This window comes from Spinacia oleracea, chromosome 1, assembly GCF_020520425.1.
Source record: "Spinacia oleracea cultivar Varoflay chromosome 1, BTI_SOV_V1, whole genome shotgun sequence".
Taxonomy (NCBI): Eukaryota; Viridiplantae; Streptophyta; class Magnoliopsida; order Caryophyllales; family Amaranthaceae; genus Spinacia; species Spinacia oleracea.
Genome location: NC_079487.1, coordinates 128,112,159 through 128,137,086, shown reverse-complemented (window position 1 = coordinate 128,137,086; position 24,928 = coordinate 128,112,159). Strand labels below are relative to the sequence as shown.

Below are 24,928 nucleotides of genomic sequence, written 5' to 3'. Positions count from 1 at the left end.
AGAAAACTAGGTTAGTACCTTTTGGTTATGGAAAATTGGACAAAATAAACATCATTTCGAATGATGAGGGAAAAGGGGCGCACCTAGAGATGGCCGTGGGCCGGGCCGGGCCCCGCAGGCTGTTGACCTAGTCGGCTTGGGCCCACTCTAGGCCTCACGTTGTATCGTGCCGGGCTGGGCTGAAAAGTTCAAAACAAGGCCCAGGCCCGCACGAACCCGCGGCTTTCGTGCCGGGCCTGTCCGTCGTGCCTAAGGCTAATTTTACAAAATTTTGCGTGCTTTGTCCTGCCGGGTCGATTCGTGCCATGCCTTGTCGTACTCTTTCCAAATAATTAAGGCCCGGCCCACGGCCCACGACTTCGTGCCGGTGCCGGGCTGGACTTTTTTCGTGTTCGGGCCGAGATTTTTTCATTCTTGGGTTGGGTCGGGCTTTGGGCCAGCCTCGGCCCACAGCCGTCTTTAGGCGCACCACATCTGCAATGGACCGACGAATCACTTATTGTAGCCATGTAGTCGAATGAACCCCGGTAGCCATGTAGCGAATCTTGGCTAATGTGATTCGCTAATGCCATAGAGGGTTAAAAAGAAAAGTGAACTTTTAAGCTAAAATGAAAAATCTTATCAGAGCCAAAAAAAAAAAAAAAAAACTTATGCATTGTTTTCTTTCTTTGGCAAATAAACAACTAATTCCCTGTTCTTTAGAGTTGAACTGAATTTAAACTTAATTAACTTAACAGAATATTACTGAAATGAATAAATAATAATAATTAATAAATAATACTGAGTAAATAATAAATAATAAATAATAAATAATAAATAGGTGACAACTACTCGTAACACTTAACAACCAATTGTCAAACAAAGCCTGTAACGAAAAGATTGGGATCACTCTGTGAAATATTTTTTCCTTACCCACAAGAAAGTTTTATAGTGTGTATTTTTCAGTAACAAGGAAAGAAAAACCAAGTTAACCCTTTAAAAGGAGGTAACCTAAAGTATCCTCAATCCTCACAGATGATAAAGGTAGTTATATAATATATGAATAATTGAGTTATTGTTAATATTAAAATAAGTTTGCAGTCCATGGGAAAGAGTGCATGTAAGTGCAGCTCCATAACACCAACTAATCCAATATTTTAAGGGTATTTGACTTAATTGCCAGGAAGATTTAAGCTTGAGCTACATCATCTACTTTCTTTTGTGGTCATTTTTGTGGATGAACAAGACAAGTTCCCATAATAATATTAGTATTAATTGTTGAGTAAAGTAGCAACACTTGTTACATTTTTGTCTCTAAAATACTAATCCGTCTACATACCATTTTTCCAGCTTGAAGATTAATTAAATTAGTATTTAGTTATGGTTAAAGACTCTTCAAGGAAGCTTGAACCTTGCCTCCTTACTGTCTGCCTTTCCAAGGACACTTGAATTTAATGGTCATCAATAAGTAACAATGTTATTAACTAAACGAGTAGTTCTTTAGTAGGTCATCCACTCATGTTTTTCTCGAGGAGACATTTAAAAACGACCCTACGTATTATCTGTTGATTATAAAGACGTATAATTTTGAGCAAAAATAACACAAGTTATCTTATAAAGACGTATAGTTTTGTGCAAGTAATTACCCATACTTCGGAAGGCAATATAAATTACAAATAGGGGCGCGAGATTCGAACCTAAGACCTATCGTACACAAGTCATGTATCTTAACCACTAGGCCAAGACCTCATTGGTAATGTTGTAATTATTGAAAAACGAAAGAAGTACCAAGTATAATTAAATATAGTGGACAATTCTTCTTTTGACTATATATCGTTAATTACATGCTGATGATATCATGCATTGTTAATTACAGTCAAAGAATGCAATTATTGTCCTATGATCACATTAATAGGTAGTTAAGTATTGTTTTACTATTAGCTCACAGTCACTTCACTGGGTTAGTGATAATGATGATTAATTAATATGTTTAATCATGATTCTCTCTGTCTCTCTCTCTCTCTAGTTTGGATGGAAGGTTCATATGTGGTTCGTGTGCAAAATCACCTGGTCATTACTCATTACAACGTATTTAGTCAACGAAGTCCAATTGCCAAATTGCTCAACTTGAGTAACTTATTAAACGTGCTGCTCATGTAACATGTTAGGAACAACGACAAATGAGCTACTAAAAGCTGTACTAATTGTAGTCCCCTAAAGTACTGATTAAGTTGTCCTGTAAAGTGTAAAGCCCATCTAAAGTTGCATTAATACTCCCTTAATAGTGTAATAGGACAAGGTTACACTTAATTCTACTCTTATACTTTATCTTCGTACTTTATCAGTTTTAATCAGTAAAAGTCGGTAATACATACTGCATAAGACAAAAACACTGAATCAACAATAGTCGATTTTGTCATGTAAAAATACCCCGTAAACAAATTCAGTTTGGTAATAACATAATAATCCATTAAGTAAAGTTCCATAGATCTATAATGATCTATTGTAAGGATTATGTATTTTATTTGAATCTGCGATGTGCTGATTTATTCATGATATTCGTCTTCCCGTAAAAAAAAAAAAAGTTCCATAGAAATAGTTTGGTTACACCCTTTTCTTAGGGCAAGTTGCCCATTTTTTCACATAATCACATCCTGTGTGTATGGGGATGTGCCCCCCACAACTCAGACTTGCTAATAACTCTAAATTGCTTGTTATCAGCCTGAAACAATTTAATTGAAACAATGTAACGTTGTTACTTTCAAAATAACTGCATTTTCGTCTAGTTTTATTTGTCACGTTACTAGTTTAAATTATACTTCACCGTTCAAGTATTTTCAAACAAGGAAGTACTTGAAGTTGCCAATTTCGAGTCCAACCCAATCAACTCAGTCGAAAATTAATCTGTTTCTAAAACTTCATTTATTGCCAATAATTAATCTGCTCTACTGAAAGAGTCAAATCCTGATTGATTACACCAGCTTGCTTATAAGTTACAACTAACAAATGGTCAAAAACTGAGCTGTGTTGTTGAAATTATAACATTGTTTTATAATTTATATCAGCCAGAAACAATTGGAACTGAAACCATTTTGTCTGGATTTATTTGTCACGTTACTAATTTAACATTGTTGTATGTTCAGGGGTGCAAATTAACATTGCGCGCTAAGAACATATAATACTAACACCGTCCAGATTCACATGAACTCTTCAACTCAACGTAAATTACAAGGCTAGCTGCATAAATCTCCAGAAAAACCCATTCCTCAAAAATAGGAGAGAGCCATTAACTTAATTATGATGATTAGGTGCTTGATTAATTTCTTTTTGTAAACTATATAGTATAATATTCCTACTAGCATGCTCATTAAATTAAATAAATAATAATGGATCAAGTGTTACGCGTAAATCCCTACTTATAGAGATCCTGAACAAAACAACTCATTCCCACACCTCCAAAAACCACTCATAAACCTTCTCTTCCCTCTCTGTTTCTGATCTTCCACAGCTAATCAAATCAAAATGGCTCTTAAAAAATCTAAGCAAGATCACAAAGGAGCTTCTAAGAAGAAAGTAGCCGCAATTTTCGGTGTCACGGGGCTAGTAGGAAGAGAGCTAGCCACAAGGCTAAGCTCTAAATACTCATGGAAGGTGTATGGGATAGCGCGAAAAGAAGAGCAACTAAATTCCTACAGAAATACCAGTAATAATTACCACTTCATTTCCTGTGATCTTCTGTGTCCATTTGATACAGAAAAGAAACTGTCTTGTTTAGAAGATGTGACACATATTTTCTGGGTCACATGGGCTAATCAGTTCCAACTTGATAGCCCAGAATGCTGTGAACAGAACAAAGAAATGCTGTCAAATGCATTGGATGCAATGCTACCAAAAGCCAAGTCTTTGAAACATGTTTCTCTTCAAACAGGTATGAAGCATTATGTTTCATTAAGAGGTCCAATTAGTAATAACTTGAGAGATGTTGATATCGCGGTATATGATGAAGATTGTCCTAGAGCTTCTGTAGGGAATAACTTCTACTATGTTCTTGAAGATTTGATTCAAGAGAGGCTTTCTGGTAATAATAAGGTAGCGTGGTCGGTTCAAAGGCCTGGTTTGATTACAGGGTGTTCAAACAGGACTTTATACAATTTTATGGGTTGTCTTTCTATTTATGGAAGTATTTGTAAGCATTTGAATCTTCCATTTGTGTTTGGAGGGTCTAAGGAGTGTTGGGAAGAGGCTGTGATTGATGTTTCGGATGCTCGGTTAGTAGCTGAGCAACATATTTGGGCTTCAACTGATGAGCAACTATCCTCAAATGGTGGACAACCCTTTAATGCTATTAATGGGGTTTGTTTCACATGGAAAGAAATATGGCCGGCGATAGGGAAGAAGTTTGGTTTAGAAGTTCCTGAAAACATGTTTTCTGATGAGTTTATGTATTCCAAGGCTATGGCAGATAAGGGTGGAGTTTGGAGAGAGATTGTGGAGAAGAAAGGTTTGGTGGAGACAGAGATGGAAGAGTTGGCTAACTGGCCGTTTTTGGACATCTTGTTTCGATGTCCCATGAAGTTGTTAGGAACACGAGCAAAAGCTGATCGTCTGGGTTTCAGAAAGAGGTATTCAGCATCAGAATCAATCTTGTTTTGGATTGATAACATGAGAGATGAAAAACTGATACCTTAAGTTAAAAGGCAGAGATAGAAATCTAGCTTATTTGAACTTCTCTTTTTGACTAGAAACAGTAGTAGTGTGTAATTACTAATTAGTATCCTGCAAATTCCATATCCTGCAAATTCCACATCCTGCAAATATATTCTGAATACAATGTGAACCACTTCTATAATAGATGTGCACGAATCCTGAATTTTGAAGTCATTAACCTCAATTTCTGTAAGTAATTGTCATTTATTATGTATGTACAAATATTAATTTTTTTTAGTGAGTTTCTGGGGAGCTACAAAAAGGTACTAATAACGACAACGCTAAGCTAGTTGACTTCTGCATTTGGCATGAGATCCTAAAAGTTCTCAAAAGTATTATATTGCTCCTAAAGTAATAAAGTTCTAATAGTTTCATGCTGAAGCATCTTAAGTGCCTAATTCTAAAGCTCTGCACAAGAGATGTAATGCAAAATTGGAATTGGATCATCTAGAATCCTGATATATGTCGATCGAAGATCCCCTTTAAAGAATTCTGTGTTTTGTTTGTTTCCTTTACTTTTCTCCTGGCCTTCCCATTCTCCAGTGACTTGTTGTGAAGTTTAAATCTCTTCCTCGCCGAATTGTTCAACCAATTCTTATCTTTTCTGGAAGTTCAGGTACCTGATAGAAGCCATGAATGCGCCAGAAAATAGGAGAATGAAGCCAATAAGCATAACAGCTGAAATACCGATCATTTCAGAGCTAAAGCCATAATGAAGATCCAAGTACTCTTTGACCGAGCCCTTAAACCCTTGTCCAACAACGATAGTCTCAACATCACCAAGCTGTGATGAAATAAGTCCACTTAGTGTCCATGCTACAGGACAGATGTAATAGAACCAAATCCACCAGGCCGGGATTATCTAACAGACAAGAAAAAAAAAAAAAAAAGATAAATGAGTGCAATAAAACAGATGCCATCAAACTTGACTGTTAAAGTTCTCTGGATTCTGTGAACTTTTAAATTGGCAGTAAGAGGAAAAGGAAACAGAACTTACACTCTTGGGAATTAGGAAACCAGAGAAAAGATTCCAAAGTGAGTAAGATGCAGAAGATACAATGGCTGCTATATGCTGTGTAGGCGTAAGGCCGACAGCCATCATTCCATAAAAGGTGAAGTAAGTGAAAGTAAGGAATGTGAAGACAAGATAGAGCAGAAATTTCCCTGCAAATAAACAATGTATTTGTCATTAGAACTATAGGATTTTTCTGTAGCTATGAACAATCTTTCAAATTAATGTGCACAGATTGACGTCTTATGTTGATTTCTTTCAAATGTTTTTAATGAAATCACGCAAGAGCAGAAAGGTGATTCAGATTCTTTGAAGTAATTAAACAGTTTCATATGGTTTAGAGCACCCAAGTATGTTCTGCAAAGATAGGCCTCTTATCAGATACTACGATTTGGCAGATGATCTTTCCCTACTCAATGAGACAAAAAAAAGAAGAAAGAATCATAAAGAGCATATGAGAAAATAAAGGGTCAACTTACTTAATGTCCTTTCAAAACCAATCATGAAGTAAGTGATGATGCCATAGGTTATTGTCTGGACAGCAATGTATGGAACTTCCACAAGAGCCTGATTTAAACAAATGGAAGCAAACCATTCAAAATGAGATACTTCTGGCGTAGAAAGACACTAAAAAAGCACATATGTGATACTCATATAGTCATATTGGCATTAATAAAATTCATACTTCGTATAGAGTTTAATGTATTAAATGACAGGTTTCATGAGGTAAGACATTCGTCATATGTCAACCCCAGAAAGTTGTTGATTCTGGTTAATAACCTCTGTTGCTCCTGGTGCTTATGGAGTTATGGTCATGCAGGAAATTATCCTGCCTGTTCCATTGTATAATCCTTATGGATATGCAGGTGTAGTGCGATACATCAACATAGGTGATACATTGTTTCTCTTATTATAGTGCTCAGTGAGTATTCCAAGCTTCAGCCATAGTTAAAAAGAGATATGTGTGTACCTGAGCAGCTGCATAAGCCAGTGGAGAGTACATTCCAGCTGCCTTTTCTCTGTAGAAAACTGTTCTCTCAATGGATATAACTGGTTGTACTGAAGAAGCATTGCTGACGCCCAAGAACAAACACGCAGAATGAAGGGCTCCCATGATTGTAAGCAAGTTAATGATTGAATCCCTTGATAAAATAAGTGTAAAAGAAGTCAACTTTAGTCTTCTATGAAATCTTATAGTTCTGAGAATCTTCTTGTGCATACAAGAACCATTTGAATAATAAAATAAATCTGTCCTGATTTTGCATACAGGCATAGGGCATGTTTGTTAATTGTAAATAAGGAGTGGAATTTTAAATCTCGGATTATTTCATTAGTATATCACTCTTTTCATTATAGTTGAGTCGTTGACAACCAAATCATTTGTATGCAGAGATAATGTTGCATGTTTAAACAACCTACCTTTTTGAGCCAACATCCCAAAATATGGAGCCAAGTACCATGGCGCAGACTGTAGTAAAAAGGAATCTCACAGCATTGTAATGTGGAGATCTCCAATATACAAGACGTTGCTTCTGAAGACAAAGCCAAAACTGTGATATGATATCTTGAGAGAATGTTGTATCAAAATATAAAGGCTTGGATCCAGGTGACGGTGTACGCTTTTGCTCTATGTGAGCTTCTACCTCTCTGGAGTTTATAGAAATAATCAAGAAAAAAATAAAGGTGGTAATGAGTAACATAAATGAGCCAGCAAAAGAAGCAACCGTAATTATTTTTTTTACCTGAACTGATCAGAGTTTCTGTAAATGCTGGCAAAATCTATGCCAAGTCTCTCTTCAGTGGCAGGAGTGGTAACCTCAAGCATCCAAGTTGCAGGATTATAGTCATCAGGAATTGGAGGGATTCCACTTATCCCCTGAGCAAGGAAAATTGCCACTATTTTCAGTTAAAATAAACCAACCCCGTACAACATACTTCGTTATAAGTTAAGAGTAATTATATTGTCATCGAGTTATACTTGGATGTCCCTTTCTGATCACTGCAACACTGAACTAATTATCAAAACTGAAAAGAAAATGATCCAGAAAAGGTTCAGTTCAAAATCAATATCACCTGAAAATACTCTATCATAGTGCAAGAGTGAAGTCCAAGCTTTCCTCCATATATAACTTCTCCACCGCGTTTCATAAGAAGCAACTGTGCATCAAATGTGAAAGTTCAGTGAAAGCAGTTTAAGATTGAAAGATCCCTGACTTGCAGATACTGAATGTGCATAGCCAAACCTCATCAAATGCTTCAAATATATCAATGCTTGGTTGATGTATAGTGCAGACCACTGTTCGTCCTGTGTCAACAGTATTACGGACTGTTCTCATCACAATAGCAGCTGCTCGTGCATCAAGCCCTGATGTCGGTTCATCCATGAAAATAATTGAAGGATTTGCCACGAGCTCTACACCAATAGTCAGGCGCTTCCTTTGCTCTGTTGATAGGCCAGTAGTACCAGGCAATCCCACCAAGGCATGTTTAAGATTATCAAGCTCCACGAGCCTCATTACTTCGTCAACAAAGTCCTACAATTAAATTGTAGTTTACTAATTAATTTTAGGTACTAAATAAATAACTAGGATGGCTATGTGCAACGACAATAACCTTTTTGTTTTCTTTACTAATTTCTTTTGGAAGACGAAGTGAAGAAGAGAACCAGAGAGACTCCTCCACTGTCACTTGAGGAGAATGTATATCATTCTGTTCAACATATCCTGAAATTCTAGCAAAAGTAGGCTGCACTTTTGGATAACCTGAGATCCTAATGTCTCCTTCTATTTCTCCACCTGTTTTTCTTCCAGCCAGCACATCCATCATAGTGGTTTTTCCTGCTCCGCTTGATCCAACTAATGCAGTAAGAACTCCTGGTGAGAAAACTCCACTCACTTTTGACAGTAGCTGCAACCTATTTTGTAGTACACCGTTTGCTTTCATAGCCTAAGACACAAATGCAACTATGATAGGTAAATTTGATAAAGAAGTATAATACACCAAATAAAGGGATTGGAATTTCGCATATTACCTGTGGCGTGTCAACAAAGTAATTGACATTGTGAAATGTCATACACAGTGGTTCAAATGGAAGAATCATTCCCTTATGTTTCTCAGAGTTGAATGAAGCTCTATTTGAAACGAGCACCTCATCTTTGCCTGCATGGAAAGTCAACACTAAAACACTTTAGGGGATTGCAGTACTCATTTACGGTGCTTGACAGGCAGAAATGTAAAGTAAAAGGGTTAGTTGGATGTTTGAAAGAGACGATGACCAACCTTCATTGAGTGCATCATTGTCTGAGACGTCAAGTGGTATCACAGTCTGAGATTTTTTTAGAGCTGTGTAGAAGTACATAAAAGAAGCAACCGAGTCACAACCAATGTACTTGGTAAAAAGAAAGCATAATTTTGCTTTCAGAGCCTTCAAAGTACGAGGTTTTCTGAATCTATACTAGGTATACCATTAAAATGGTATACTAAGGGCAAAATAGTAACTTCGGTTGGTATATCAAGGGTTATATGGTAAGTTCATGTAATAAATTGAGTCTGGTCAACGATAAATGACATTTATCTTTGACTTGTGAGTACCAAACTATGTTGTTTGGAACCAAAAAAAAATGAAACCATGCTACCAAACTATGTTGTTTGGTATTACATGAGAAAATACAACTACTTTCCTTATACTCAACTACGTGATTGGGTACTAAATAAAAATGCAGAATATTAGTATATCATTTCAATGGTATAACCAGTATAGATTAAGACTTTCTCTTCAAAGTACAACCCACTCCAAAAACAAGAGCCGGATCATTAGGCACTTACGATTCAGGTAAGCCAAGGCTAGAGTAACTATGTTGTTGAAAAGAAGTGCATAGAAGAATAAAGCAACGATTCCAATCCAGTACCAACGCCCATCAGTAGGTATAGCATGCAACTCGAGGACATTCTTCCCAACTGTAGTGTTTCCTGTGAGCTGGAAATGTATGAATCAAGTTTAGAAGCTACTTACCCAGAAATATAATGTGCAGTGCGGGATAGGAATATTGAGGTAAAATAAGAGAATACCTGCATCCATCTCGTTGCAGTAAATTCGTTTACAGAAACTGCATTTTGAGCATAGGATAGGGGTGATATCCAGTATGCCCAAATCCACCCAGGTTTAATCATATCTGAAATGTAAAGAAGCCAGTGAGGGTAACCTATCCAATTTCACTATCTCCAACGGATGTGGAACTTAAGGGGCTTACCTTTTGGAAGAATAAAACCGCCCAAACAGAGTACAGCAAGCAGCGAAGCTGATGAACAAGTATTGGCGATGACCATATCTCTTGCTAGTGTAGCCACCATCCGGAACAGACCCAATGCCATTTGGTGGATCAGAAATAGTAGCAGCATGAAACGGAAAAACCTGGAGAAGTAGGAAGAAATTAATCAATTTTTTCTATAAGGCCATAACATCTTATTTTTATAGGTAATATAGGCTATTTCTTTGTACACGGTCTTGATGAAATTTCATTAGCAAGACATACCTTTCAGGTTCAGGAGCAAATCCAACCAGGTAATATACAACACATGACCAAACAACAGATTCAAGGACCGAATATGGAATACGCAGAATCCAGCTTGAAATTGACCATGCCCAAGCCGGATAGAAACAATTGTCTCTTTGCTTGTAGAAGACTGGGAGTCTATGTATCATGAGAGACAGCTCAGAAAGTCCATTAAACAGCATATGTACTACCCCATAGAAAAGGCAGCCAAGATAGAGATTTCCATAAGTCACATCTGTAGTGTGTAGCCTTGTTCTAAAAAAAAGTGTTCCTGTGACAAATGCCACGAATGCGACCTGGCAACAGGCAAAGAGAAAGTTAAAGATGAGAAAGTAAAGTGAGCCAAAGCAGTATTCCAGCAAAAGGGACTTCAATGTATTCATCACATTTTGTAGACTTCACATAACGTCCCTTCATGAAAAAATGTGAAGCAAAAATCTTCTAAGAAATTAAAGATTTGATGCACCAAGGAAACGGATTGCATAGATGACTAACAGTAGAACATATATATTACTTATATTTCTATAAACATGATGAGAGACAGATTAGTATAATGAAAAGAGAAGCAACTATAGATGTCTTTTTATGTACAACTTCCTACACAATTAACTATAATGTGTATCCTAGAACTTTATTAATAAAGAAAATAACTGAAAAGTTACAATAAGTTATTAAGAAGCAAAATATTCTACGGAGTATTATAGTAACGACAAGATGACCATACTTGACAGGTTCGGAAAATGTAGAGGAAACTATGCCTGCGGATCAATAGAACTTCTCTTGAGAAACAAGCCTTAAAAAGTTCCCATTTCGGTACAGAAAACATTGTTCTCGACAGAGCTAAAGGATGACTCCTCGATTTGTCATATGGATCAGATAGAGAATCTACAACAGTCTTCCCAAATCTGGAATTTTTAAATGCTTCAGCAATTTTTTCAGTGGGAATGAATCTGTATGGTTTTGAAGGATCTGCCCAATACTGCTTTTGATCCTTCCTAGAAGTAACCTAGAAAGACAGACAGATTCAGGAAAGATCATCACACCGGACAAGTAAAACATAAGAATAGAAAGAATTCTTTTTGAAGAAAATGGATGAAATAAATTGGATAAATACCTCCTGTAAAAAATCTGCAACACCCTTACGAGGGGGCAACTGAAAGCCTATCGATTCAAAAAATTCCAAAACATCTGCCTGAGGACCATGGTAGACCATATGCCCTTCTGATAACACCATCAAATCATCAAAGAGTTCAAATGTCTCAGGTGCTGGCTGAAGAAGAGCCATGAGTACAGTTCCTTCCATTTGGTGAACAAAGTTCCCTACACATTTTACAATCTGGAATGTAGTTGAGCTATCTAGTCCAGTGGATATTTCATCCATGAAGAGAGTTTTTTTAGGCCCGACAATCATTTCTCCTGCATACAAATCATTAGACATAAGTTTAGAAGGAAAATTTATGAAAGAAACTCCCATTATTCACCTCTCCTTTTATCTTCAACCATTATTGGCATTACTGAGTAAAATATTATCCCAGAACAAAAGAAGACCATCCCTGTTTCATGATTTTTCTTCCCTTGTTTCTTCTTTGGCTAAATTCCAGTACTTTCATATGCTGTCGTATTACTCTATGTGATTAGAGTAATTTGACACTCCTCCATTTCTTAAGTAAACTGTTAAGCAAAAGTTGAATTCCAAGTTGAAATAATTCCAATTTTGTTCTTTGATGGTTTGAACATAGACTACATATTGCTAACTAGTAATTAAAGCGAATTGAAATTTTAAATTTACGAAAATGAACATACAGATGCACATTGTAATATGAATGCTATCATAACTTCATAAGTTTAGGTTGCATCCAAGTTCAAGGCACATTATTAAAGTATATCAACTTTGAATTTGGATATCTACATTGTGCTACCAAGGGCAGAGAAACATGTAGTTAAAAAGGTGAGTGAAACATTCGACAACCTGAAGTAACTCTCTTTCTTTGTCCACCTGAAACCCCTCGATTCATGTCGTTACCAACAACTGTATCAGCACATATATCTAGGCCAAGGACTTTGAGAAGGTAATCTGTTGAAATGCTGTGCTTTTTTCCACGAACTGATAGTGCCTGTAGATTTCATCATATAGACACTCTTAGTATAACTAGCCGTATGCAAGAAGCACATAGAAGGACATTTCAAAGCACAACCTTCATATACGCATCAATTTCTGGGCTTGGACATACTTTTTCTTGTTTCTCTAATCGAGCAAGTTCCTCCATATGTCCTACAAAGTAAATAGATCCTTACTAAAATGACAATGACAAGAATGAAGAAAACAAATTCAAAACTTCATGCAACATAGATAAAAATCTTGAAAGATAAATCACTATTAATAGGTCTTTGCATACGGAGAGAGTGCACTTTTAGAATATCTATGGCTTGCACAACATAAGAAAAACTAACTTGTATATCTATCTTCCAATTTTTTTGACATGATGTCCTCTACAACTAACATCTTTATGTTCATGAGCCATCATTTTCTACAAGTTTTAGAAAGTTCACCAAAAAGAAAGTGCATCAAACTGCAAGTATAGTTCAAGCGTTAGATAAACTTACATCTTAGATTTGATTTCAAATTATTACTCCGACATAATAAGAGTAATTTTCAGTTTAGAAACCGCCACTTGTTTCAGGTTTAAAAGTTTACCTGAAAAAGATTCACTTGCTCCTTGACATCTAGCAGCAAAATCAAAAGTTTCTCTCACTGTTAGCTCGGCAATGTGATTATCTGTTTGACTTATGTAAGCTGAAGTTCTTTGCACGCAAAATTCGCTGAGTTCATGGCCATTGTACGTAATTCTTCCACTACTCTGTAGATGTAAAATGTCAAAGAAGAAAAATCATCATTCTGATTCACATAATCAATGTATACTTGAAAAGCTCCATTTGATTATCTATTTGATTTGAATTACACTTCATTCTTCACATTGACAATTACTCCATACGAGGAGGCTAGATAACCTAAAGGAAATATTCAGTAATTTGTTATGGAAGAGAAGATGGTATGACATAAGTTGTTTAGGTTCATTGTAATAACCATAATGATCAACTAGCAATGATAATGGAAATGGAAGAAAGAAAGCAAGTCATTTGATCACACTCAAAGCTAAGTGACTAGGTCTAACTAGATGTAGAGCATGCCAATCGACGTTAGGAAGATATGAAATACTCAAATACCCAAACCAATAAATCTAGAGTTATCTATTGACCAGAATTCCACTGTTGATTACTAAGATAGTTATTATTAATTTATTATAACGTGCAATGTACATTTTTATAACTTGAAAATTGACAAACAGGCAGTGTGTACAACCTTTAAGCTATCATCTAGCTTTCCTGCTAGGGCCAGTAGCAGGGTAGATTTTCCTGCTCCAGGAGGCCCTAGAAGCAGCGTCATCCTGCAAAATTTACAAAAGTAAATTAAGTAGATATAAAATCAATCTTAGGATTGGCATTTTGTGATATCCGTACAGTATGACATTTTGTCTTAATAGGAGCGATTTAGGAATAAACACATCTGAGATTGGACAATACTCCCTCCGTCCCAAAATTATCTTCCTGCTTTCCTAAACGAGCGTCCCAAAATTATCTTCCTGTTTCTAATTTTGGCTACTAAGGTCCCCACTTTCTCATGTACTATATTAATTAAAATTGAATTGAAAACCCCACCCATGTCCTATATTCCACTTTTCCCATGTACTATATTCTCTTTCACATGTACTTTATTCCACTTTTCCATACAACTCAATCATCATTTGTACTTTATTCCACTTTTTCATGTACTATATTCCACTTTTCTTAAAATCCGTGTTTTTGGTCAAACAGGAAGATAATTATGGGACGGAGGGAGTAAGAGTGTACGATAGTTATTGATAATATTAGTGATCCCCCCTCCTTTACGCTTTTTTTTCCAATATATGCAGAGCTGCCTGTGATTCATGTCATGTGATCCTAATCTACGAAGTAAGAAATACTACCTCCGTTCCGCAATAGATGCATCATTTATTTTTTTACGTATCCCTATATGCTTCTTTGAACATTAATATCTCTAATTACGTGTAAGTAAAAATTATAAAAAATTGATATTTGGAATCCTCCCATTGATACGAATTTAACAAGATCTCACTTGACTATGTTTGTTTTTACATAATGTGAAAGAATAATTGTCAAAGTTAGTTAATGAATAGTGTCCAAAAGAGAAACGATGCATCTATTGCGGAACGGATGACGTATTACATTTACTGTACAACGTACCTACTCCTAAAAGGCTAAAAGTACTTCGTACTTCTCATGTTAAAGCTAAAGCTTACTAGCTAGCTCTCATGTTACATGAGATACTCTTAATTGGACCACCTCCTAAAAATATAACTAGTACACGTTTTCAAGATGCATGGTTGACGTATATACGTAATTCATGAATTGAAGCACTACTGCCTAAGTACTCATTGACAAGGATGCAAATAAAAGCTGGAGTTACTGATCTTGTGCTCCATATTTCGCCAAATATCATCATCGAGTAATACATTTAAAAATCAAAATCAATCAAGAAATCAAACCTCCATTTAATATGTTCGCCTCAAAATTCATGCGTTTTAGACACAATTTAATTGAAAAATCAAATACTGAAGTACACACTGTTAACATTGCCGAAAATACGAAAGGATTACCTCCCAGGCTTGAGATATCCACAGAGATTATTCAAGATAGTTAAAGTATGTCTCTCCGGACGAAATAACCTCAAAATTTTCAAGAGGCCCTGTAATTAATTAGAAAATAAATTAGAACAATTATACAAATAGTTTTTAGCATTAATTAGATATTATTCTCTTCAATTGCGTTATTTAGAGCGAAAACCTCAATTTTATCTCGAGCGTAATTGATCAATGTAGGCAATGCTCTTTTTCCTGTTTGGACTTCTGCTATGACATTCAAATTGTCAAACCTCACTTCTACCGTCGGCAATTCCAATCCAACTCTACATTTCAATAAAATGAACCAAAATCATTTCATATTCTATGGTTTATTTAAACCCGAAAATTACGAAATATTAATCCAGATTACTAGAAACTATCTGACGTTCGAACATTCGATCACTTTGAATTTCTTCAAAAATAGCCTTATTTAACCTAACGGTATAAATGTCTGAGTATATTCTTCATCGCAAAAATAGATAACAGAACCGCCGCAAATTTTTAGAAAATAATTTCGATCACATTCAACCTAAATTAGTTCACAACAAGTCGCGAGAAACTCAAATAATCAAAACATGTTCTGAAATTCGATCGTCCATTTTAAAATCCATCAAAATCGCCGCAAAAAAAATTGTTGAACAAATAGCGTAAGAACAAAGTAAGGCGTAATGATCGTCAAAATACCTCTGAAAACGTTCTTTAACGCCGGAAACAAGCTTGTAATTGTCCTGTTCAGCAGTATCAAGAGCATTCTTAACAACCAACTCACGATGAACCCGATCGAGCTTAGTAACATCAATGGTGGAGATGACTCTCTGTCTCTCCCCTCCGCCGCTATCATCTACAATAATAGCAGCATTCGGCCGTTTAACAGAAGGAAGTCGCTCGATTGCAGCCAAAACGAGGTCTTCCTCGTCTTTAGCAACTGCTTCAGCGTTTGAAGGCCGAGGAAACGGCGATTCTATGTCGTTACTCGTTAGGTCTAGCTCGTAGAATTCGCTGCCATTAGAGGCCGCCATTGAAATCACCTTCGAGCTTTCTCGCTCTCTCGCTCTCTTCTCTGTATTTGTGTTGGATATAATTTTCTCTCTCTTTGGTGGTGGAAATTGATGAATGCGTGGATGGAGAGAAGGAGAGGCGTAGCTTATAGGGAAAACTGGAGAAATGGAGAGTGAGTCTGTGAGTGTGAGTGTGTGTTGGTGAGCTCGTCTTTCACTCTTTCTGTTACATGTATTTTTTTTGTTTTTTCTTTTTTGGAAACCCGCGATTTTTGGAATGGGGTAATCCGTAAAATGACAGGGGATCAAGGAATTGAAATACGGAAAAAGGATTTATGTAGCGGAGGTTGTTATGAGCTTATGGCGTGTGGGATAGTGTTTGTTACTTTGTTACACCTTGAGGCGGGGAAATTAGTCAACTCACATGCAAAAAACTAGAAATGCCTTTGATTGAAATTCACATACACAAAAATAAATATTTGAGCTGTGATTTTAGTTTTATGTCAAACTCACATGCCCAAAAAAGAGAAAGAAAAAAAAATGAAGTACTTCCTCCGTTTAGAAATATCATTTTGAATTTATACACTATGCAAAGGTATTTATATATTAACTTTGACTTTTTTTTATAAAAATAATAAAATAAATATTATCGTAGAAAAAAGTTGGTGGGTAAGGGTTAATGCCTATTTTCAAAATATAAAAGTAAAATTATTTTACTAATAGATAATTAATGATACTAACGGTCAAAATTGTGCGTTGTCAAACGTAAAATTCAAAGTGGTGCACTTATTTCTAAATGGAGAAATTAAGTATAAATTCATAAATACATCACAACCTTTTCAGAATGACCGATCTGCGATAATATATTGTGTGACAGTCCAAAATAGGAAGGTTATCCGCACAGGTTCTGTTCTTTTAGTTACCTTAATTTATTGATGTTATCAGAATTTTTTTTATTGTAGTTATTACTTACCTTAATTTCAAGACTATTAGCTCAAATAGTTGAGCAATGTACAATATTATACATGGTGTGGGTTCAACCCCCACATAGCCTACTACATATATTACACTTGTGTGTTAGTGTATTTTCATCGTTGGTGTTGTATTGGTCGTAGTTATAACTTGTAACAAACATATCACCCTTGATCAAGATCACTTCATTGTTTATTGTTAGGGTCACACTTTTATTGGTTAGGGTCATATTTATATATCCTTGAGTAAGTTATAATTTTAGTCCTCGACTAAGGACACTTGTATCTTTGGTCGGATTCGCTTTTATCTTTGGCCAGGTTCACTTTTACCTTTAGTGACTTCTATTTTTTACTTTATACGCGCTAGATTGGATGTAAAGTCAATTACCATAGATCGGGGGTACACAACAGATTTTGTAAATACATATCTTGCTTGTATCTAATTACAATACTATTATTAAAAAAATATGTTTTAAAATGTAGAAAATATCAAGTACGTATATGTACTCTTACACTCCTTCCGTATTTCTTTACGAGTTTCATGTTAACCAGCACAAGTATTAAATAAAAATAGTTGAATGTAATATCCCTATTATATTAGTGAAGAGGGGAAGGGTATTTCGGTAACATTACTTTTGATGTCTCCCTAGGATAAGACTAAATTAGGCTCTAAAATTTAACATTTAAATTCAATTAAAAAGCTAATTATTTATTGATTAAAAATCTGATTATTTATTGATTTTAAAAACTGAAAATCAATACAAATTAGGAAAGTTATTTGGTGCCAATATTATCATGTAAAATTTAATGGTCTAATATTTAGAGATCTTTGTTTTTCTAAAAAAATTAGGAAACTATTATGACATTTATTTTTCCATAAGAATGGTAAGATATGATTATGTAGAAAAGACTATTTCTAAATGAAGAAATTAAGTATAAAATCATAAAATTCAAAGTGGTGCAATTATTTCTAAATGGAGAAATTAAGTATAAAATCATAAATACATCACAAACTTTTCAGAATGACCGATCTGCGATAATATATTGTGTGACGACCCAAAAGAGGAATTGAAGGTTATCCGCTTGTTCTTTTAGTTACCTTTATTGATGTTATCAGATTTTTTTTTATTGTAGTTATAAGTTACCTTAATTTCAGGACTATTAGCTCAAATAGTTGAGCAATGTACAATATTATTCATGGTATGGGTTCAAACCCCACACAGCCTACTACCTATATTACACTTGTGTATTGGTATATTCTCATCGTTGGTGTTGTATTGGTCGTAGTTATAACTTGTAACAAACATATCACTCTTGATCAATGTCACTTCATTGTTTATTGTTAGGGTCACACTTTTCATTGGTTAGGGTCACACTTTTCATTGGTTAGGGTCATATTTATATATCCTTGAGTAAGGTAATTTTAGTCCTCGGATAAGACACTTGTATATTTGGTCGGGTTCGCTTATATCTTTAGTCAGGTTCACTTTTTACCTTTAGTGACTTCTATTTTTTACTTTATACGCGCTAGGTTGGATGTAAAGTCAATTACCGTAAATCGGGGGTACACAAAAGATTTTGTAAGTACATATCTTGCTTATATCTAATATCTACATGGCACCTAATTATTAATTTACGTGGCACTCGACCTTTTTAATTCAAAAATAATTTAGAAATCTTACTTTTCATTAGCCGAAATCATTTGTACGGGGAGCTCTACTACAGTATTACTCCCTCTGTATTTATTTAAGGGATACACTTGTCTTTTCCGACTGTATTTATTTAAGAGATACACTTGCCATTTTTAGTAACTTATCAACCCCACTATCTAATTAAATAATCTATCTACACCCCATCTTCACCCCCATCCCCTAAAATGACATGGTCCCCACTTGTTTTACTTATTAAAATATCTACCCAACCCCACTTGTTTTATTACTTTATTTCATTCAATTCTTTTTCTTAATATTCGTGTCCGACCAAGTGTATCTCTTAAATAAATACGGAGGGAGTAGATTAGTTTTTTATTTTGGGTAGAATTTTATTTTAGATTAGTGTTTGATTTTGGATTAAATTTTATTTTAGGTTTACTTTTTAAATTATTAGAGTATTTGTATTTTGGATAGTGTTGTATACATTATTAATTAATTAATTAAAATATCTACGTGGCGCCTAATTATTTATCTACGGGTCGCTTGCCTTTTTAATTCAAAAATAAATTAGAAATCTTATTTTTTATTGGCCAAAATCATTAGATTTTCTGCGTGACGCTCTAATAATTCAGCAAATGTGCCTTCTTTATTATATATATTAGATTTTATTTACGAGGAGAAATATATCAATTAAACATTATATATATAAAAAAGTATCAAATAATAATTTTAGATATCCGAGTGTGCACGGCATCTAAACTAGTTGACATAATATTTCCGTTTTATACTTCCAATCAATTGTTTTAGACTTTTAGTTACTATGAGTATTATTTTCTTAGTATTTTGATATGCAGTACTCCGTAGTAACTAAGTTTAGTTAGGGTTGTTCAATTCTATTTATTTTCGCTAAAAAAGTTTATTTATGACTGTAAATTGTTTGAAAAAACTTAATTTACTGATTTGAACTTATATTTGCCAGCATCTGAGCTTATTTTGCTGAAATGAGTCAAATAATTTGAAACAAACAACTCCTAATTCCGACAAAATAGGTTCAGAACTTCAGATAATCTATATTTTATGAGAGAACTCACGAGATCATTAGAATAAATGACCTTTTGGGTGCCGTATATAATACCCTCAATGATAATTCATTAAAAAAAATTGTATTAAAAAAAAATTTAAAAAAAACCTAATTTGAGGTGATTAGCAAGAAATCAATAAAACATTGCTGACAGAAAAAGTCAAATTAGTCTTTAGTAACAGCCATTTTGTGAAAAGGGGGGGAAGCCAAGTTGTGAAGCAATCACAAAATACGGAGAACTAATTTGAGGTGATTAATTAGTCCAATACTCCGTAAAATTCTTCATTGACAACTACTTTGTCGCAATTCAAGCACGCAAACAATCTGAAAGAAAAATAAAGTCTGAGTAGATGTTAAATTTATTGCAATTACCAAAAACTTGAACAACTGAGTTTGGACTAATTAAAATCATCTCCATAAACTCCACCTCCCTTTTTATGTCAGCAATAAGCCATTAGCAAAGAAATCAAAGAAAACTAAATCATGCAATAATTATCTACATAAACTTCACCCCCTTTGACGTCACACCCATACATCTAAGTACTCTCGAATATATCCAACTATTAATCGTTCTTTAATATAATAATTGAATACCTGCTCATTGTTGATTAATGAAAAAGTGAAACTAATTTAACTATCAATTAAACAATTCATGAACAAATTCAACTCTCAATTAAATAATTCATGATTATAAGTAGGAGTAACATTTTTGACAAAAAAAGGGAAAAAAAGTACTCCGTAATGTAGTAGTCGAACTTACCGTTGAAAGTTCAACAACGATTTCTACTTCTTCAACAATTTGAGATGTTGTTGGCGCATGTTAGCATAGAATAGAGATTGATTCAAGGGGCATGATGCCATAAGGGTTAAATTGTTCACTCATACACAAATTTAAAAAAAAGAGGTACATGTCTTACAACAGGATATCAAAAAAACAAGAGGAGCATAACATTTCTTGAACTGATATGATACTAGCTAAATGACCAGAGTAATCAAAATTAATGCAAGTTTAAGATTAGGGAAAGGTGAAAAATACATACTTTAGTTATATACAGCAATTACAGTGCTCTGCCCTTGTACCCCATCTGTAAACACAAAATGATGAGGCTAGCAGGCAACATAGAACAGTCAGTACTCAGTACTAATTACTAACCTAGTCAATTCAAGAGGAGCTAGTTTTGCGCGACAGCAAAATGTAACTGGTTCTTCTCGAACGAGCCAATGTGACTTTACAGAAATAAAACTTGTTCACACAGTTTCAACAACATACAAAAGTTTCATGCATCATGCTTTTGGTCTCAAAAACACACTTAATACCAGCACCCTGATGAAGGGTAAGAGGTGCTGGTGTTAAGCTCTTTACCAGAATACCAGAAGACTTCAGGAACTTCACCTCTTTACCTTTTTTATGGCAGATGACTTTGTCTGTGATTTCTTGCCTTTAGACTTGAATGATTCATCATCCGATTCATCACTTTCATCACCAAGCTTCTTTTTCTGTTTACTGTCAGCCTTTCCGTAGTAAATAATCGTTTTCTTTTCTTCCTTCTGTTGCACGTCCTCGGATTTATCCTTAGGTCTCCATATAAATAGAGATCTGAAAGATAACAACATCATCAACGACAATTGTGTTTTTCATACATACCAGAACAAAATAATTATATCAGATGCAAATACAAACCTTGAACTACCAGTTGCCAGAACATCATCTCTGGGATGCAGTTTATTTACAGGACTGATGGTTGTGATATTCGGGTCAATCACCTCAGCAACTAATTGCCCTGTGGTCACATCTATAAAGTCAATAGGATGCAGAGCAACGCCATTGTAGTTCTCGCTGATGTAACGTCCAATAACAACTAGAGACTCTGACGAATCCTGCACAAAGAGGAAAAGGATGAGGTATAAGGTATAACTAAGTCAACAATGCCAAAAGTAAAGTAAAAAGTTTCTCTAAATAAAAATTCATTAACCTTGGGATCCCATTCAGCTCGAAAAGGAGTCAAATGGCGATTAAAATCGTGGCTATGTACAATTTCACGGCTTGGTGACTCCATGTTGACGTATATTGAATCCCATACACGAATTCGATTGTCTTGTGCTGTAGTGAGGATTTTGCTCCCTGTATGCGGAGAGAAATATGCAGAATTTACTACTCGGCGATGTGCAAGATTGCCAAGAGAAGATCCAGCTTCTAATCGGCGGAGATCCCATAAACGAGCCTGGAAAGGTGATAAACAAAGTAGAAAACATATTAGGATAAATATATATCAGGATAGTTGAAAAGCCACTTATACAAGTCCACATAGAACATAGGTAACATTTAAAACCATCATGAAGACTCAGTTCACTTGATAACAAAATTCTCTGTAAAAAGATTGATGTCGAAGTCTGATGAAGAAAGAAGCACACAATTGCAAGTTTAAGCAAAAACTTACAAAGTGATCATTTCCACAACTCAAGAGAAGATCTGGCTGGACAGGGTTACATTGCAACCCAACAACCTTGCTACCCTTCTTATGAATCAAGACACCCTCCCTTACTTTAGCCTTGGTACGTGTATCCAACCTATAATTACGGCATAAAAATTATTGGCAAATATCCTTAAGAACAAATAGAAATTTCACTCATTCTCACAAATCAAACAAAGTTGCTGGACGAACAGAATTACTATTAACCCCTCAGATAATATTTGAACAATATAATATTGTTGCGGCTCCAGTCACGCATCACAATACACATATATACCGCATACATTCTCCAGCTAACAACAGTCTATCTTCCTTTTCAAAAAAGATACATGTCACAATTTATACTATTTCTGCACTTCTGCCACAAATCATTCAGAAGACCAGGGATACACTTACATGTACAGATAACCAAAATTATCAGCAACTAAAACAAGCCCCTTCTCTGAGTTAATATCTAAGCCATACAGCATCCTCCAACTCTTTGGACTCTGCATGAATTCATATATCCCATAAATCATGATGCTAATTAAATCGGCCTAGTCAAAGAACAAAATAGAAAGACAAACTGCTTGCGCGTGTTGTAACTTCTCATATAAAAAAAATTATCACAGTCAAACACAAGCATATATGATCAAATTTAACAGCTACAAATCAAATATTGACATACACTCCAGCCATTAGGATTGAGGTTCATCATCGACTCCGAGATTCCAGTTTCTAAGTCGGTGCAGCTAATGGTGCCATCAGAGGATGCACCATAAATAGTTCCATCATTAACTGAATTAAATCTGCACGACAAAAGATTATTGTCAACCATAATAGCATAGCTTACTTGTCATATAGCAGGACACTAAAACACAGGAATCTACACTGAGATAAAAGATCAGCAAAGACAATAAAAGCTAACCTCATAGTGTTGAGCAAGCAGGAGTGAATATTTGTATAAACTCTTTTTTCGTAAACTTTATCGTAATCCCAGACTCCAAGTTGACCTTTCTGAGGTAGGTTAAAAAGATATGGAAGACCAAACAGTAGAGACATCAATAATACAACCACAGCAAATGCAATACTCTCTATTATAGATTTAAAAAATTGAAACTAACCTTGTCCCCAGATAAAAGAATATTGTTGTTGGTCGGATGGAATTCCAAGCATGTAACTCGTCTACTATGGTATCTGATAACTGCTCGTGTCACTTCATCCGGGATTAGAAATCCAGGCTTGATCTATATTGAACCCAATTGGGCGGGAAGGGGAAGAAAAATTTACTATCAGGCAGCCATTGAATGTCAAACAATAGAGCATTCTGACAACGGAAAAATTTCAAAGTCTACAAGGACTTAGCAAGTCAAACTGACAAAACATCAGAATGAAGTTACTAGAAGTCTAGAGAATTACACACTATAAACAACTTACAGCAGGAACATGTGGCCTAAGCTGGCGTTCAAATATGTAGTCCACTGAATGACGAGTACTCTTACGAGGTGCTGGAATCACACCATGCTCAGTAGCTACACGATGAGGGCAATTCATTGTTGTATGCCCTTCATCCAAAAAGAAACGAAAAAAAGAGGAAGACATGTCAGAACCATAAGCAAGCTACAACCCCACTAACACACACACACACACAGACACACACACAAACCTCAAAGCAATCAAAAGAAAGGAAAATGTAAAAGGAAGATATTCAAACCTCAGACACTTCACCTAAATTACCAATGTTAAACACTATCTTGACAATCCATTTGGACAAGAAGCATACAAAATTTTCATGGACATTACAAATACTACTTCCTAGCTTAGACAAATTACACTTGAACTCATTCCCATTGCTGTCATTTATTACCGGTAACTAAAAGGTATAGACTCGAAACATACAATCTTCCATCAACAAAACAACCCTAGCCTATGAACTCACCACATTCATGTGTAACATAAGTAGCTTACTATGAAAATGGTAGCACAACAGAAGTTCTCTGCCTACAGATCACTGTGCCAGCCAACTACTAATTCAGACATTTGAAATTAAACAATATGTGCTTTTACTATGAATTTCAGTCTTGTTAAAATAGTTATAATTGAATTTACCAAATAAATTATCACATTTACATAATAATAATCAAACAAAAGCACACTACTTTCCAAAAACGACAACTAAAAAACAAACAAATTTCGCGCAATAAAATCAAAAAATTAAGGGAATTAAAAATAAAACTACTTACCTGGCAATTTGCAAAGGAAACAAGGTTTCATTGGGCAATCAATATAAGTAGCTCCTTGAAACCCCGCTTGATGTCCTGTCTTCTTGCATACCTATTCAACCCAATTACAGAAGAAGAAAAAATCAATAAACCCCAGAAAGTGTTTAGAATTTCAACAAAATCATAAAACCCTAATAAAATTAACCAAATTGAAAAACTTACTTTGCAAACTTTTTTGAGAGAAATTGTAATAGGTTTTTTCTCTCTCCTCTTGGTCTCTTCAATTTCTTCTTCTTCTTCAACTTCATCGTCTTCACAATCACCGACGCCATTTTCTTCGTCTTCGTCAGAGGAGCTTTCTTCGGAATCTTCGTCTCTCTCTATGACGAACTTCGGCGACGCTCCTCTCCTTGTTCTCGGGGACATTTTCGTAAATTGCAATCTTCTCAAACACAGAAATGGAGTTTCAGAGAAGTTGGGGGTTGGACAGAGGAGGAAGAGCAACCGCCTTCAGTTAGGGAAAAACTATGGCAGTTGTAATGTACTGTTTCGCCCTTGATTGTT

At 35.2% G+C, this 24,928-nt stretch overlaps 3 protein-coding genes across 3 annotated transcripts; 1 reads left to right on the top strand and 2 right to left on the bottom strand.

Moving 5' to 3' along the window:
• The first annotated feature begins 74 nt into the window (after positions 1-74).
• LOC110803039 ((S)-8-oxocitronellyl enol synthase CYC2) lies at positions 75-4,794 on the top strand. The gene has a single exon (XM_056827639.1). The coding sequence runs from the start codon at positions 3,502-3,504 to the stop codon at positions 4,666-4,668; it is 1,167 nt and encodes a 388-aa protein (XP_056683617.1). The 5' UTR covers positions 75-3,501; the 3' UTR covers positions 4,669-4,794.
• A 51-nt stretch (positions 4,795-4,845) lies between these two features.
• On the bottom strand, positions 4,846-16,315 carry LOC110803040 (ABC transporter G family member 31). The gene is made up of 24 exons (XM_022008502.2): positions 15,675-16,315; positions 15,154-15,274; positions 14,967-15,055; positions 13,613-13,697; positions 12,947-13,109; positions 12,447-12,523; positions 12,221-12,365; positions 11,366-11,667; positions 10,976-11,257; positions 10,231-10,547; positions 9,949-10,109; positions 9,767-9,870; positions 9,524-9,674; positions 8,978-9,040; positions 8,730-8,857; positions 8,312-8,644; positions 7,942-8,232; positions 7,772-7,855; positions 7,441-7,574; positions 7,118-7,345; positions 6,669-6,840; positions 6,178-6,265; positions 5,684-5,850; positions 4,846-5,548 (listed from the first exon to the last, which is right to left on the bottom strand). The coding sequence occupies exons 1-24, from the start codon at positions 16,007-16,009 to the stop codon at positions 5,282-5,284; spliced, it is 4,287 nt and encodes a 1,428-aa protein (XP_021864194.2). The 5' UTR covers positions 16,010-16,315; the 3' UTR covers positions 4,846-5,281.
• A 4,366-nt stretch (positions 16,316-20,681) lies between these two features.
• Positions 20,682-24,925, bottom strand: LOC110803053 (protein DAMAGED DNA-BINDING 2). Its single transcript, XM_022008516.2, has 11 exons — positions 24,587-24,925; positions 24,386-24,476; positions 23,580-23,707; positions 23,267-23,389; positions 23,071-23,159; positions 22,831-22,951; positions 22,560-22,651; positions 22,131-22,260; positions 21,666-21,914; positions 21,374-21,570; positions 20,682-21,289 (listed from the first exon to the last, which is right to left on the bottom strand). Exons 1-11 carry the CDS (start codon positions 24,788-24,790, stop codon positions 21,082-21,084), a joined length of 1,632 nt encoding a protein of 543 aa, XP_021864208.1. The 5' UTR covers positions 24,791-24,925; the 3' UTR covers positions 20,682-21,081.
• Positions 24,926-24,928: the final 3 nt, after the last annotated feature.

Excerpts from the sequence above, each read along its gene's own strand:
- LOC110803039 (XM_056827639.1), top strand. The coding sequence starts at position 3,502 with ATGGCTCTTAAAAAATCTAAGCAAGATCACAAAGGAGCTTCTAAGAAG.
- LOC110803040 (XM_022008502.2), bottom strand. The coding sequence starts at position 16,009 with ATGGCGGCCTCTAATGGCAGCGAATTCTACGAGCTAGACCTAACGAGT. Across the intron at positions 15,056-15,153 it reads ACGCTCGAGATAAAATTGAG|GGCCTCTTGAAAATTTTGAG; the intron begins GTTTTCGCTCTA and ends AATTAATTACAG. Across the intron at positions 9,675-9,766 it reads CTGCAACGAGATGGATGCAG|CTCACAGGAAACACTACAGT; the intron begins GTATTCTCTTAT and ends ATACATTTCCAG.
- LOC110803053 (XM_022008516.2), bottom strand. The coding sequence starts at position 24,790 with ATGTCCCCGAGAACAAGGAGAGGAGCGTCGCCGAAGTTCGTCATAGAG. Across the intron at positions 23,708-24,385 it reads TTTCCTTTGCAAATTGCCAG|GGCATACAACAATGAATTGC; the intron begins GTAAGTAGTTTT and ends TTTTGGATGAAG. Across the intron at positions 21,290-21,373 it reads CTGGCAACTGGTAGTTCAAG|ATCTCTATTTATATGGAGAC; the intron begins GTTTGTATTTGC and ends GTTATCTTTCAG.